Genomic DNA, 13,946 nt, shown 5'->3' with positions numbered 1-13,946 from the left:
ATGGACTAGGACCTACACCCGCCAGTAGCATGTCTGCGTGAGGGATCTATCGTACCATTTTGACATCCCTCAAAGGGGAGCACTCTAACCGGGCATCCAGCGATGAAGCATCGCAGATACTCGGCCCGCAAGACAGCCCTCTGGCACTACCGCAATCCTGCAGTCCGAAGATCAAGAACAAGGAAAAGCAGTCCCGCTTCGCTCAAACTTGGACAAATGTCTCGTGTACTATCACATTCCATTGGGCAACGCTGGTCTGCACTTGGGAGATCATCCCAGATCTCAAGATCTGCGAAGCTGTCGATATGAGAAACTATCAACAAGAGCAGCGCCCGGAACTACTCCTTCACTTGGCTGACGGGCTACTCTGCTAGTGATTAGGACTCTAGCAGGCCTAGAATCGTCGAGTCTGTAGAGAGCGAGGCCTTAGGACATTGTAGGAATGATCCTCAGATCGACAGCTCTGGAGATCTGAGCGAGCTTCACAAGCTGTACATCGATGTCAAACTGGCAACTTTGCTCGCTTCGGGAGATCCGGCAATCAGGCAGAACCATTAATGTCACAGCCGCTACATGCATGCGTGAGGAGTAAGTACGATGATCGTACGCAACTTCTGACATGTGCGGGGTTTGCTAAGAGAGCTGTCAAGTACCTTGTACCTTGATCACCACTGACATCGCTCGCGATCCAAAGGATGTCGTGTATGTTGCTCACCTGCAGGATTCGCGTCAGATTCTCCCCTCAAAACATGGGAGTAAGTGAGGGGTTGGGTCCTTTCCGTACGGCCATTGACGAGGTCAGCCATGTTGGCTGTGGATGATCAACCCGGACGATCGGTATATGTATAACTCATTCCCTTATTGCACGGTTCAAGTAGAGAGTTCCCATTACATCTCACATTTTTCCACAATGCCGTATCATCATCGACTTCCAAAGGATCTTGAGCCCGATGTTATCATCGCGGGAGGTTAGCAAGGCATACTCCACGACGTAACACAGGATCGTTACTAAACGCTTTTAAAGGTGGCCTCGCGGGATGTGTTATTGCGGGTCGTCTCGCTGAAGCTGACAAGAAACTGAAGATTCTGGTCATTGAGCAAGGCCCAAACAACTATGGCATGCCAGAGGTCGTGTATCCTGCTCTTTATCCACGCAACCTCTTCCCGAACAGCAAGATCACCTTGTTTTGGAGAGGAAACAAGTCTGAGAAACTCAATGGCCGCGGACCAATTGTTCCGTCTGGAGGGACACTCGGTGGTGGAAGTGCTATGAATTGGATGGTGTACACTCGGGCTCAAAGATCTGACTTTGATTCTTGGAAGTCGGAGGGATGGTCTGCCGATGAGATGCTGCCATTCTTGAAGAAGGTTCGTGACATCTGCTTGGTCTACAGGATCTTCTCGAACGATTGATCGATTTCGTGTCTGGTTGCTGACATGGTGATAGCTTGAGACATACCACGGCAAAGGAGACAAGGAGAGGCACGGTGACTCCGGTCCTGTCAACATTTCCAAGGGCACGCACGTCTCCTCTGCATCAGAGAATGCTTTTATCGACTCCGCTGCTGCCCTTGGTTACCCCGAGGTGGCGGATCTTCAAAATCTAGACACTAATAACGCAACCGAACGGTACTATAAGTACATTGGCCAAAATGGTAGACGTCAGGATGCGGCTCATCGTTACCTGCACCCGAAGCTTCAAAACACCGATGAATATCCCAACCTTCACGTCTTGACCGAGAAGCAAGTCTTGAAGGTGATCTTCGAAGGCAAGAAAGCCGTCGGGGTGGAATATCAAACGAACCCAAAGTATATGGCCAACCCTGAATTCCTGGACGTTGGCTACACCTCTCCACGCATTGTGAAAGCGTCGAAGATGGTGATCGTCTCGGCAGGTGCCAATGCTACGCCTGGTATCTTGGAGCGTTCCGGCGTGGGCAATGCTGAGATTCTGAAGAAGGTCGGCGTTGATGTTGTTGAGGATCTTCCAGGTGTAGGGGAGGAGTACCAAGATCATCATCTATCACTATGGGCTTACCGCACCAACCTACACCCAAGGGAGTGCATCAATGGTTTCCAAGATGGTCGCTTCAACATCGAAGACGCTATCAGGATGAATGATGAGCTGCTCGGTACGAATGCCATGGACGGCCAGGGCAAATTCCGGTAAGTCAAAGAGGATCCTTACACACACCAACGTCTACTAACATTCGTACAGACCAACCGAAGAAGAAGTTGATGCCCTTGGACCAGAATTCCGTAAAGCATGGGACCGCGACTTCAAGAACGTTCCCGATCGTCCTCTGATGATCATGGCACTCTATAACTGGTATGTCTCATGTCTACTGGTTCTAGCACCTCGCTGACGCAAAAATAGCTACTACGGCGACCATTCCATCCTTCCCGACGACGCCGAGTACGTCTCTCAAGCTAACTGGACCGGCTACCCATTTTCCCGCGGCTCCACCCACATCACCGGCAAGTCCATGGCCGACGCACCAAACTTCGAGACTGGATGGCTCAAAGACGAGGATGACAATGACGTGAAGAAGCACATCTGGGCTTACAAGCTCTCCCGTGAAATGTGGCGAAGAATGCCCATCTTCCGCGGAGAGTTGGCCATCAACCATCCTGAATTCCCCGAGGGAAGCAAAGCCGCTGTTGTTGAGCGGGCCGATGGTCCACTTACGGATATGAACGACAGGACTTCTCGGATCCCATACACTGCTGAGGATGACAAGGCTATCGATAAGAAGGTCCGCGATATCCTGAGCACGACTTGGCATTCTTTGGGAACCTGTAAGATGGCTCCTAGGGAGAAGGGGGGTGTGGTGGATCATAAGTTGAATGTTCATGGAGTGGAGAACTTGAAGGTCGCAGATTTATCCATCCCACCGGAGAACGTCGGTGCCAATACCGGAGGAACCGCATTTGTGATTGGAGAGCGGGCTGCGGATCTGTTTTTGCAGGATCTGGGGTTGAAGAAGTAGGATGTGAAGATTCAGGTGGTAGGCAACACGAACGTGCCTTATACAAGGAACTTTCCTCCCAGCTGCTGTATGAAATTGAAGGTTGCCGCGCTACTTACCTGTACCATGCAAAATTGGTATTTTCTGCAAGAACGACAGCACGATTATGAAGACCTTTGGCTCTCCGCAAGGCTGTTGCTTTTTGTGCTTGTAGCTACCAGTTCGTGAGCGTTGTCGTCGATGTACCACAGGGAGAGGCGGCAATTTTCAATTTCACCGGCCCTGTTGTGAGAGATGGAGGAATTGGGACCACGACAGGATAAGCACAACGAGGATCAAACAAGATAGAGGAAGGAGTGGTGGAGTAACTGCGTGTATATCAGTGGTTCTCACTTCACCGTGGACTCTGCACATTACATGCACATTACATCATCCACCATCCACACTAACATCTGATTTCATCTGACAAGAATGCTCCTGGCACAGTAGAAGACTCATAAGCAGAAAAGAGGGGATACCGATTGCAACTAGCTATGCCCTTTTGAGCTATGAAATATTGCCGAGGGCTCACCCTCGTTGCTCCTCCTGAAGTGCTCCGTCGTTGGTGCACGGCCTCGCTGCGATGTAATCCTCACCCCTCCTCCACGTTCCGTGTCATTGTCTTGAATCATGTTCGCGTGTCCCGGCCTGCTGGAAACCCCACCCAATAAACGCCTTGGCAACTCAAAGAGACCGTGCTATCGTGCGCAGGCCCGGCGAGGCCGTGATTTGCATCGAGGAAATGTTGGTGACGGAAGATAAGGACTCGTAGAGAGCTTATGCAGCCTTGCCGAAGGTGTTCTCGCCGGAGTATCTATCAAATCATTAGTATTACATCTCAATCCCCAAGACTAGATTTGGACATACGTGATGTACAAAAAGCCGTCCTCGTCTTTGTGTTCCTCGTAGATGGAGCTCATGAGAGCGGCGGTGGGCGGTAGGACCTCGTCGACGAAGATGAAGATGGCCTTTTCAGGGCTGAGCTTGATGCGCTTGCGGATCACGTAGACGAACTGGCCCACTGTGAGGTCGGCGGGGACCAGGTACTTCTTCTTGTCGATGGTCGCGATGTCCGACTTCTCGACCTTCTCGCAGATGACCTGTATAGACTGTCAGCGAAGTTCCGCGCGGCGACATCAAGCGCATCGCTGTGGCAGCACCACCGCGGCGCGCACCAGCGACGCATCTTGGAGGATCGTGGCAACTCACCGGAATCCGATCGGCGTACTTCTGGCGGATGCGCTCGGCCTCGGCCTTGCGCTTCTCGAACGGGTGCTCGTCCTTAAACTTGGAGCGCATGCTGGCGGTTGATGTGGTTGTGGTAGGTAGCGTGTGTGCGGTTTGTTGTGTTGGGTTGGATGGGTTGTGGCGGATGATGTTGATAGTTGGAGGTAGGTAGGTTGATGATGATTCGGAGGAAGGCAAGGCAGCCAGCAGATCAGTCACTCTACCTTACCTTAGGTACCTATCAAGCTCGGGCGACGGCGGGGTATCACGCGCGAGTTCCGTTGCCGCTTATTCACCGCAACGTTTGCTGGTCAGGATACAGTTTTCAAAAGTCAGTTGCTTGTGAATCCGATGATGATCGATGCGGATGATGCTAGTTCCAACGCGTACACAGCTAGACCGAGCGACTACAAAGAGCGTGCGCTCTCGTCCAACACAAAGAACGAGCGCATGAAAGTGGGGAGCGTGATCCAAAATGTGGGGGGCTCATCTGCTCATCTACCTCATAGCGCCAGAGACTATCATGTGCCTTGCAATTGGCAAAAGTCCTCTTTTGAGTTCGTGACACCCAACAAGCCGAAATCCCAGGTACCAAACGTTTTGAGGTGGGTATATTCATTCATTGCTTTCCCCAGTCTCGATGTTAAGCTGCCTCCAAATAATTCCATTAATCGCCGCATCGGAATGTTATATGCGACGCAAGAACGCCATTCGCTTGCAAACCAGACACATAGAAAAGGTTCATCACAAAGTAACAGTAGAAAAATAAAACTGATCCCACAAGAAGTCGTAATCCTCCACAAAGTTCCCAACCATGTCCAGCAGCGGCTTGTTCTTCAGTTTGGATGCCACGCCGCGGATCATTCCTTGCGTGACATTTTCGTAGAAGGCGCCACGCATTCCCCACCATGCTAGAGACCATCCGCGCTTCTTGATCTCGTCACGCTCCAGTTGCGTCAGGCCACGAGCACCGCCAGGGCGCCGTGTCTCGAGATCCGTCTTTGCGAGTTGCCGAGCGCCATATTCGATGCTCAGGCCGAGCAACCACGGTCTCCAGTCCGCCTTCCCACGGCCGCCCTCCCTTTGACACCAGTACGCCATCGCGGCAGCATATATGGCTGGTCGTAGGATGAACATTACTTCGGCCAGCTCTCCCAGTCCCGATGTTTGATGTACCAGTGCCTTTGGTGGCTTAATGTCATCGGCCGTGAGAACCTTGGATAAAAGATACGAAGAGATGTCGTCTGGATTTGGAAGAGGGGGCAGGGTTAATGAGGTCCTGGGCATCGTCCACTGCTCGCTGCCAGCCTCTGATCTCTCGGATGGCGGGCTCGTCAAGGTCTCGTCTTCGGGCGCTTCCTTCTCCTCCACCACCACTTCACGCTCCGGAAGTGGCGGAGTCAACAAAGGTCTTGAGTTGGTTAGACGCATGAGTATCAATCGACAAAGCGCCTTCATAGCCTCCAGCAGCACCACTACCCTCCATCTCGACCTGTCTCCGCTTCGTTTTGCCATCATTTCCAGTAGAAGCTCGGTGTATTGTATCACTTGCAATGAAGTCGCTGTTCGTCGGTACAGCGGGCTCTTCTGGCAATAAAATCTCGTGTAGCGGTTGTGCGGAGTCTGATGTCGTGGTGCGGACTTTAGGGAATGTGCCAGGGCTCGGGAGAGGAGGTTGTCGTGGTATAGCGAAAGCAACTGTACTCCGGAATTGAGAGCCTCGGTGGATATGTCGGACATGCGAAGCCCTCCTACTTGGCCGTCAGTATTGTTATCGTGCTAATGCCACAACATCATCGTACCAGGAATGAGATATGTTACTGAGCGCAACGCGCCTTCCACCTGACCAACTGCTGAGGAGTTCTGTGTGATGAAGTTTGAATAACTTTGGGCCCATTTCGTCGGCAGCTTGACGACGACTTTCGTCTGCGCCGCCGCATGTTTGATTTTCTCCATYATGGAGATTGATGATGGTCACGATGTACGTGCTTGTGTTGTCCAAGGGTGGAATCAACGAGGAAGCCACACCTCGGCATGACATATCTGGCTCTCCGGCCTAATTCATTGATTAGATAATAAATTTTGAGTTTAGCTCCCGCTTTGATTGTCTTATCCATGTCGAAAAAAACGACTCCACTGGCGGATCTGAGCAGACATCAGACATCGCACTACCGAAAATGCCCGCGCAAAGAACCCAAGCGAATCGCAATCGCGAGCCCAAACACAACCCTCTCAGCGAAGACTACTCTCCTTCAGGCCCACTCAAACCCGCAAAGGCATCCAAAAAGCGAAAGTCTGGACAGTCGGAGGATGGACAGGACTATGTCAAATCCAAGCAGTCGGCGCGTATTCTAGGTCTGGGGAAGGAGTTGGAGGAGGAAGATGAGAATGAGCGATCGAGTAAGGTGGCCAAGCCCGAAAATCCGGATTTCTCATTTCGCAAGGATTTTGGCTTGGAGAATCTGAAGGACGATGAGGAGGGCGACGCAGAGGCGGGAGACGACGACGACGACAATGAAGAGGCTTGGGGCTCAGATGAGGAGGTGGAGGAAATTGAAGTGGACCCGAACGACCTGGACATGTTCAACAAATTCAACCCGTCCTTTGATCCAGCAACACTGCTTGAACCGAAATCCACCGGAGATGATGAAGCACAGGGACCAGGCACAAACCTCGCAGACTTGATCCTAGAAAAGATTGCCGCACACGAAGCCCAGCAACGAGGTGGACTCACACCCGCCACTGCACCACATCATGTCCAAGGCGGCGGCGATCCAGAAGATGCGGTGGAGCTGCCTGCAAAGGTTGTTGAGGTCTACACACAAGTCGGTCTCCTACTTTCACGCTATAAGAGCGGAAAGCTCCCCAAACCATTCAAAATCCTGCCCACACTACCTCAATGGGATATTCTCGTGGGTATCACCCGTCCGGACTCTTGGACACCGAATGCAACTTACGAAGCCACCAAAATATTCACATCATCCCGACCCGCTGTGGCGCAAGCTTTCTGTGCAGACATCCTACTACCACTTGTCAGGGAAGATATCCGAGAGACGAAGAAATTGAATGTGCATCTCTACAAAGCCTTGAAAAAGGCACTCTACAAGCCAGCTGCTTTCTTCCGTGGCTTCCTATTTCCCCTCGCCGGCAGCGGAACATGCACATTGAGAGAAGCCCAAATCATCGGAAGTGTACTGGCAAGAGTCTCCATCCCCGTCCTTMACTCCGCAACAGCACTGTACAGACTTTGCGAGATCGCCGCAGAGCAAATGATGCACGATGTCGAATCGGCCGGTGCTTGCAACATCTTCATCCGCACATTGCTGGAGAAGAAGTATGCTCTACCGTTCCGTGTTGTGGACGCTCTCGTGTTCCATTTCTTGCGGTTCCGCGCAGTGCACCAAGCAGAGGATGGGCAAGACGTCGACATGGATGCGAATACGATTGCYGGAAAGCGAAGGGCTGCGGCGGAGAAGCTTCCTGTGTTATGGCATCAGTCTCTCCTGGCCTTCGCACAGAGATACAAGAACGAGGTTACGGAGGATCAGCGTGAAGCATTGCTGGATCTCTTGCTTGTCAGAGGACACAGGGAAATTGGACCGGAAGTGCGGAGAGAGCTTCTGGAGGGACGTGGAAGGGGTGTGATGTTAGAGCCTGTTGCGGAGGATGCAGCAGGTGGTGATGACACGATGATGGATGCTTGATGTTGAAATGGAATGGAATGATGTAGCGCGCATTGAATGATACTTCGCACATTGGATCCCTACGATAGTTCTACGTCTAGCACGTGCAGCGTCGACTCGACGTTTAGTTACTACAAGGCAGTAGTCAATGCCACAGTGGTGGGACGAAAACGTCAGATATTGACACGTAACAGTTATAGATTCCTCAGCCAGGCATATAATGCCCAGACACCCCCTTTCTATGCTACTCTATTCGTCATACCGGCAATTGAGTACTCGATAGCCGCGCAAATTCAGCGCTTCGTCAATGACATCTACTTTCGGCGTTGCAAGAGTTCCTGCTGCAGTGGATCAAATCTCCGCCGATCATTGTTGCGCGATCAAGAAGTCCATGGTTATTGATGCCCCTTTATGCAAGGCTAGTCCCCGACGTCTTCGTGTGTCGATAACAGTTGTATTTGGCGAAGATTGTAAAAAAAGCTCGAAGCAGCGAATCGTCTGCTATCAGCGAGCACGACGTTGCGAAGACTCGTTCCAATTCGTAGGGGTCGTCCCTGTATGCCCCAATTCACTCGATGCGATCTCTGCTGTAGTCATGCGATTCCAGTACTGAAGAAGGCGGAAAGCCCTGAACCAAACAGCACAACGGTAGAAGAATCCTACAACAAGATGTCTCAGATGAGACACGTTGAGATGCACACCGCAGTCTGCCCAGTCGGAACCTCCCCGGCAGTATATCGGAGCATGACGACTCCCTTGAGCATGACTGTATGATTACAGCATCTTAATATCCCGTCAGGCACGCTTTCGTGCTGGGGTGTGTATCTGGGACCTGGCGTCGTTGGTTGCGATACCAAGCATGGCCTGGAAATCGACACCAGGGAGTGCAACATTTTAGTCCTGATCCTGGTCTTGAGGTAGCATTCGAATACAAGAGTAGCAGAGTCTACTCTTCTCAGGCGCATGCCCCTCGAGAGGGTTATTGCAAAGCTCACACTGCTCAGTCTGACTCAGCGCAGGAGTGACAAGCTTGCCAGTGGTCCGGACCACATTCGCGACGATCGATGGGTATTCCTTCTCGACCGAATCAAAGTACTGCTCCATCAAATCATCAATCGTGGTGTTCTTCGTGCTGACAATAGGCTTGACTTCAGCTGTGACGAATCCGTCATCAAATGGAGGTTCGATGAAAGAGACGTATGATTTCAGCTCTTTATTCAGTAGCTCTCGCAATGGATGATAGAATGGCACTCCGTGTAGAGACTCCCCATCTGCAACGGTCCAGGGAAGGGCGATGCCACGTCCTTTTGCAGTCTCCGCCAAGGTCCGTTCAGCCAACTTCGTGGCGCTGTAGTCCCATATGATTGACTCACAGTCGCGATCCTGCGCAAATTGAACCACGAGTCTTCGTCTGAGTGTCTGCTCCGTATCTTGTCGTGACGTTGCAGAGGTAGCATGATCCAGCACGTGCATTAGGCGTTGAGTGGCATCATTTGTCTGCGAGAGATCTTCGGCATCCTGGCCAAATAGCTTCGACACTCCCTCCAGGGAAAGAGCGTCTGATAGCTCGACCGTGTGGTAGTCGTGCTCTGGGAACCGCTCCTTGAGTTGTGAGAATAACGCGGTCGCCTCACTGGTGTCCGCCAAATGACTACGGTTCACATACAAAACGCAAAGTTTGAATCCCGTCCGACCAGTCTTCTCCACCTGTCCCTTGAGATGTTGGCTGACTACATGAAGCAAAGTCACCGAGCATGCATCGAGAGATACAGCAAGGAGCACAGATCGTTCATTTCCGGGCTCTGAATGTCGCACCCGAAAGCTCTCCAGCCGTTTCACGACCTTGGTGTTGACATATTTGCCAAAGCAAGCCTTGCACAAAGGCTCGGTGCGGACCACGATGGCGGGCTCGACAGCCTGGCATCGCCTACACAGGCTGGCGTTGATGGGATGGTCGGGCAAGCGTCTTCCTGGCATGCTTTGTTAGGGTGTATGGTGATGTACACGACGTGAGGAAGCTTTTGTGAAGTCGGTTTTTGGTTAGAATCGTGCTAGACCGCGGATCCCTGCTGACTTCTGAGTTCCGTCAAGTTTTACAGGAACCACCACGTTGCAAACGTAGCGCATGAGTCTAGATGCAGACCTGAGTCGGACCTCACTTGTAGCATCATCTCCGTCAAAACACACCTCTCCCTCTCTCTTCCACCCAGCGATGCCTTTGCCCTTTCCCGCCAAGCTCACGGCATTAGGTCGGAACATTTTGAAGATGCAGCAAAACGTCATTTCACCAGCCGCCAAGAAAGTTCCGGATCGTTGCCGCTTTATTGCGGGGCCTTTGACTTTGGAAGTTTGCTTCTAGACTTTTATAAAGACCTTCGTTTGCCGCATGTTTGTCGTGGCGAGGAAAGGCACGCGTTCGAACGACCAAAGAGCCCGGAGGAGGGGAATCAAACGCGAGATACTCACAGATTATCGCGAGAGGTGGCACCAGAATCGTCCCACATCMGCGATTGAGCTTCCCCTTGAAGCTCGCCATCCAGTGGCGCTTCCATACCCTTGCCGACATCCATCATCACCTTGGCGTCGCATATTGGCTCTCTTGGAGGATCTTCGAAGTCTTTGCTCCGTTTCTTATCTGAGCGATTCCCGCCCTCTTTCACATTGCGCCCAGCACGCCAATCCTCCCACGAAGGCGCATCGCCCGCCCTCACAACACGCTGGATCCACTCTCCTCCGCGGAGCTGCACGGCAAGCAGATCTTGGGCTGGAACCTCGGGGAAAAAAGCTTGGGATGCAGCCGCATGAGTGACGAACAAGTCTTTCACTGCCAATTCACACAAGAGTAAAGGCCAAGCAAGATGTGGGAACAACTGTCGATCAACCGGCCGCATCTGGTCTACATTATTCTCGGAGGCTTCACAACGCTGTTCATGCTGTGTTCTTCCATCATCAAGGAGAGACTATACATAGGTGAAGCTACGGTCGCTACACTTTGCGGTATCATCTTCGGTCCTCACGCTGCAAACTTGATCAACCCTCTGACATGGGGCAATCCGGATCAAATCACTCTCGAGTTCTCTCGAATCGTCCTGGTCGTACAATGTTTCGCCGTGGGCGTCGAATTGCCCAAGGCTTACATGGAAAGGCATTGGAGGTCGGTAACTTTCTTGCTGATCCCAGTCATGACATTCGGCTGGCTCATCACCAGTTTGTTCATCTGGGCTGTCATGTCGCCCAATCTGAATTGGCTTGAAAGTCTGACGATCGCGGCTTGTGTCACCGCCACCGACCCTGTCCTGGCGTCCTCGGTCGTTGGAAAGGGCAAGTTCGCAAAACGGGTTCCCAAACATCTGCGAGATCTCTTGTCCGCCGAGTCTGGCTGCAACGATGGCATGGCGTTTCCGTTCATCTACCTGGGCCTCTACCTGCTCAAGTACCGTCCTCACGCGAGTGAAGTCGCATATCACTGGTTTTGCTTCACTGTCCTGTACGAGTGTATCTTTGGCGCATTCTACGGCGTTTGTGTGGGCTACATCGCTCGAAGGGCCGTTCGCTATGCCCACGAGCGAGACCTAATCGATCGAGAGTCGTTCCTGGTGTTCTACTTTGTTCTAGCGTTGTTCTGTGCCGGGTCTGGTTCGCTGCTTGGTCTGGACGACCTACTCGTTGGTTTCGCTGCGGGCGTGGGTTTCAGCAACGACGGCTGGTTCACTGAAAAGACCGAGGAATCTCACGTGTCCAACGTTATCGACTTGTTGATCAACTTGGCTTTCTTCGTGTACTTCGGAACAATCATTCCGTGGGCGCAGTTCAACAACGGAAATCTTGGTCTGGACGTTTGGAAGCTGGTTGTCATTGCCATATTGGTTCTGTTCTTCCGGCGCATTCCAATCATGTTGGCATTGAAACCAGTCATTCCTGACATCAAGACATGGCGAGAGGCGCTGTTCGCTGGCCATTTCGGACCTATTGGAGTCGGTGCCATCTTTGTGGCAATCCTTGCAAGAGCAGAGCTCGAGACGGACAGCACAACGCCTCTCTCAGCTCTTCCTCCAGAGTCCACAGAAGAATACAACGTGATCTACTTGATTTGGCCCATTACATGCTTCCTCGTAATTTGCTCAATCGTTGTGCATGGATCCTCCATCGCCGTTTTCACGCTCGGCAAGCACATCAACACGCTCACCCTGACCATGAGCTACACCAAAGGCAACGATGAACCATCGTGGATGGAACGGCTGCCGAGGATTCAATCTCGCTCCAAGAGTATGATGTCTGCGCAGTCTCTCGATGAGAAGTCAGGCCCCGACACCCTACCTATGGCTACTCCCGGTACCTTCCTGCGTCGACAAAAGGAGGAAGACAATCCTAGCAGAGCACAGAGTCGTGCATCCTCCCGTCGCCGGTCGAGGAGCAGTAAAGGAAAGACATGGGACTACGGCATTGGACCGGGTGGTCCTGTCAGCCAATCGGCTATCGAGCCGGCTCGTCGGAGGAACAGCCTCGACCAACAGCAGAGTCGCAGCGACTCTGACACTCTTGCAATGAGAAGTGATCCACCGTCGGATGCCAAGATCAACTCTGAGGATAAAGACAACGTCAGTCCAGGAGAAGCCGGTGAGATATACGAGGAAGGAGGGCACACTGTTTACGAGGACGAAGACGGCAACGTGCTCGCAGTGGAGAAGAGTAATGTCGGCGAGCCTAGAGATGCTCGGCAGCGTGATGAAGTTCGGGAAGGAGAGCGTTWAATGCACGAGTCAGGAGCGGACCGACATCATGGCGTGGCTCCACGTACGGAGCCTAGCACAGATTCTGGCGAAGACGAAAAGGAAGACCAGACGTCAGCGCAAGAGGAAGCCGGAAAGATGCCAGAGCGACCGGCCAAGAATTGGCGCAACGGTTTGAACGTCGTGGGCACCATGAACCGCCTCCGCAGGCGTGATACCGGCGGACAAGCAGAGTCAAAGCCTGAGCAACCAAGAAAGCAGGCCAGCGGTCCTGCTCGTGCTTATCAATACGGCAATACCATCATTGTCGAAGATGAGGACGGAGAGGTGATCAAGAAGTATGACATCCCTGGACCCGAGAGGAAGGGAAGCACCACTGCCGATCCAGAAAAGTCCAAGCAGAGACTCGGTCAAATGAGCAAAATGCTCGGTCTGAGCGGCAAGGAGCAGAAGGACAACGTCGATGGTGGGTCCGACAAGGCGCGTGCGCCTGCGGGTGACGACGACGACGATGACGACCGTATCCGCTTCACGATAACTGCCGGCGGTAGACGGATGAGCAAGGCTCAATTCATCGACCAAATCCGAGGAATGGACCCCAAGTCGCGCGTTCAAGCTGTCGAAGACAGCAATGCGCCAGAAGCGGTGAAACGTGAGGCGAGAAAGGACTTCAGAGAGCAGTCTCTGGCTGCTGGCGAGTCGAGTGACGCGCCTCCACCCTTGGACCGAAAGACTTCAAGAAGAGGCCGCAAGGAAGCTGACACAAACGACAAAGCCGCTCTGAAGAGAACCTTCAGCAAAGAATCGAACGAGCTGATGTTGGTGGACACCAACCAGAAGGAGGTCCCCATCCACAACGTTTCTTCAGATTTGCGAAATCGACGTCGACAAGGGGATGAGGGCGAGACTGCCGCAGAGCGGCGGCGACGGCAGGCACTGGAGCAGCCACAAGCCGATGAAGATTCCGATGACGATGGAACTGATCGCGTTCCACCAAATTGCCGTGCTGTCCCTGCAGGTAGCACACCTGGTCAGCGCCATACCAGCAACTCTGGCGAGACTGCTGCCGAGCGACGGCGGCGAGAGGGCGCATTGGGCATCACGGAGGAGGCAGGCAGCGACAGCGAGGATGACAACCAACCTCGCGAGCCACCTCGCAACATTCGCTTTGCGGATCAACAGCCATCTCAAGGTTCGCAACYTAGGCAGAGCGTGAGGTGGGGGACGAATGTGGGTCGGTAGTAGAGATATTGTAATTTTGTGAAATCAATATTTATCACGGAGTAAGCGTGTGCGCG

At 52.6% G+C, this 13,946-nt stretch overlaps 6 protein-coding genes; 3 read left to right on the top strand and 3 right to left on the bottom strand.

Annotated features, from left to right (window-relative positions):
* Positions 1-910: 910 nt before the first annotated feature.
* Positions 911-2,990, top strand: RCC_05572 (related to alcohol oxidase; the record flags this gene model as incomplete). XM_023770840.1 has 5 exons in its annotated part: positions 911-968; positions 1,025-1,368; positions 1,448-2,166; positions 2,219-2,329; positions 2,378-2,990. 5 exons carry the CDS (start codon positions 911-913, stop codon positions 2,988-2,990), a joined length of 1,845 nt encoding a protein of 614 aa, XP_023626608.1.
* Positions 2,991-3,785: 795 nt separating this feature from the next.
* RCC_05571 (probable autophagy protein AUT7) lies at positions 3,786-4,307 on the bottom strand (the record flags this gene model as incomplete). XM_023770839.1 has 3 exons in its annotated part: positions 3,786-3,822; positions 3,876-4,108; positions 4,218-4,307. 3 exons carry the CDS (start codon positions 4,305-4,307, stop codon positions 3,786-3,788), a joined length of 360 nt encoding a protein of 119 aa, XP_023626607.1.
* Positions 4,308-4,979: 672 nt separating this feature from the next.
* On the bottom strand, positions 4,980-6,191 carry RCC_05569 (related to peroxisomal membrane protein pex16 (peroxin-16); the record flags this gene model as incomplete). XM_023770838.1 has 2 exons in its annotated part: positions 4,980-5,986; positions 6,038-6,191. 2 exons carry the CDS (start codon positions 6,189-6,191, stop codon positions 4,980-4,982), a joined length of 1,161 nt encoding a protein of 386 aa, XP_023626606.1.
* A 221-nt stretch (positions 6,192-6,412) lies between these two features.
* RCC_05568 (related to cell adhesion complex protein bystin) lies at positions 6,413-7,939 on the top strand (the record flags this gene model as incomplete). Its single annotated transcript, XM_023770837.1, has 1 exon — positions 6,413-7,939. One exon carries the CDS (start codon positions 6,413-6,415, stop codon positions 7,937-7,939), a length of 1,527 nt encoding a protein of 508 aa, XP_023626605.1.
* An 873-nt stretch (positions 7,940-8,812) lies between these two features.
* Positions 8,813-9,895, bottom strand: RCC_05567 (related to Cytoplasmic tRNA 2-thiolation protein 2; the record flags this gene model as incomplete). The annotated part of the gene is made up of 1 exon (XM_023770836.1): positions 8,813-9,895. The coding sequence occupies one exon, from the start codon at positions 9,893-9,895 to the stop codon at positions 8,813-8,815; it is 1,083 nt and encodes a 360-aa protein (XP_023626604.1).
* An 881-nt stretch (positions 9,896-10,776) lies between these two features.
* RCC_05566 (related to Na(+)/H(+) antiporter 1) lies at positions 10,777-13,890 on the top strand (the record flags this gene model as incomplete). Its single annotated transcript, XM_023770835.1, has 1 exon — positions 10,777-13,890. One exon carries the CDS (start codon positions 10,777-10,779, stop codon positions 13,888-13,890), a length of 3,114 nt encoding a protein of 1,037 aa, XP_023626603.1.
* Positions 13,891-13,946: the final 56 nt, after the last annotated feature.

The sequence above is a fragment of the Ramularia collo-cygni genome (genome assembly GCF_900074925.1).
Source record: "Ramularia collo-cygni strain URUG2 genome assembly, contig: RCC_scaffold08, whole genome shotgun sequence".
Lineage (NCBI taxonomy): Eukaryota > Fungi > Ascomycota > Dothideomycetes > Mycosphaerellales > Mycosphaerellaceae > Ramularia > Ramularia collo-cygni.
The sequence above is the reverse complement of the archived record's forward strand: the minus strand, read 5'-3'. Positions and strand labels throughout refer to the sequence as shown.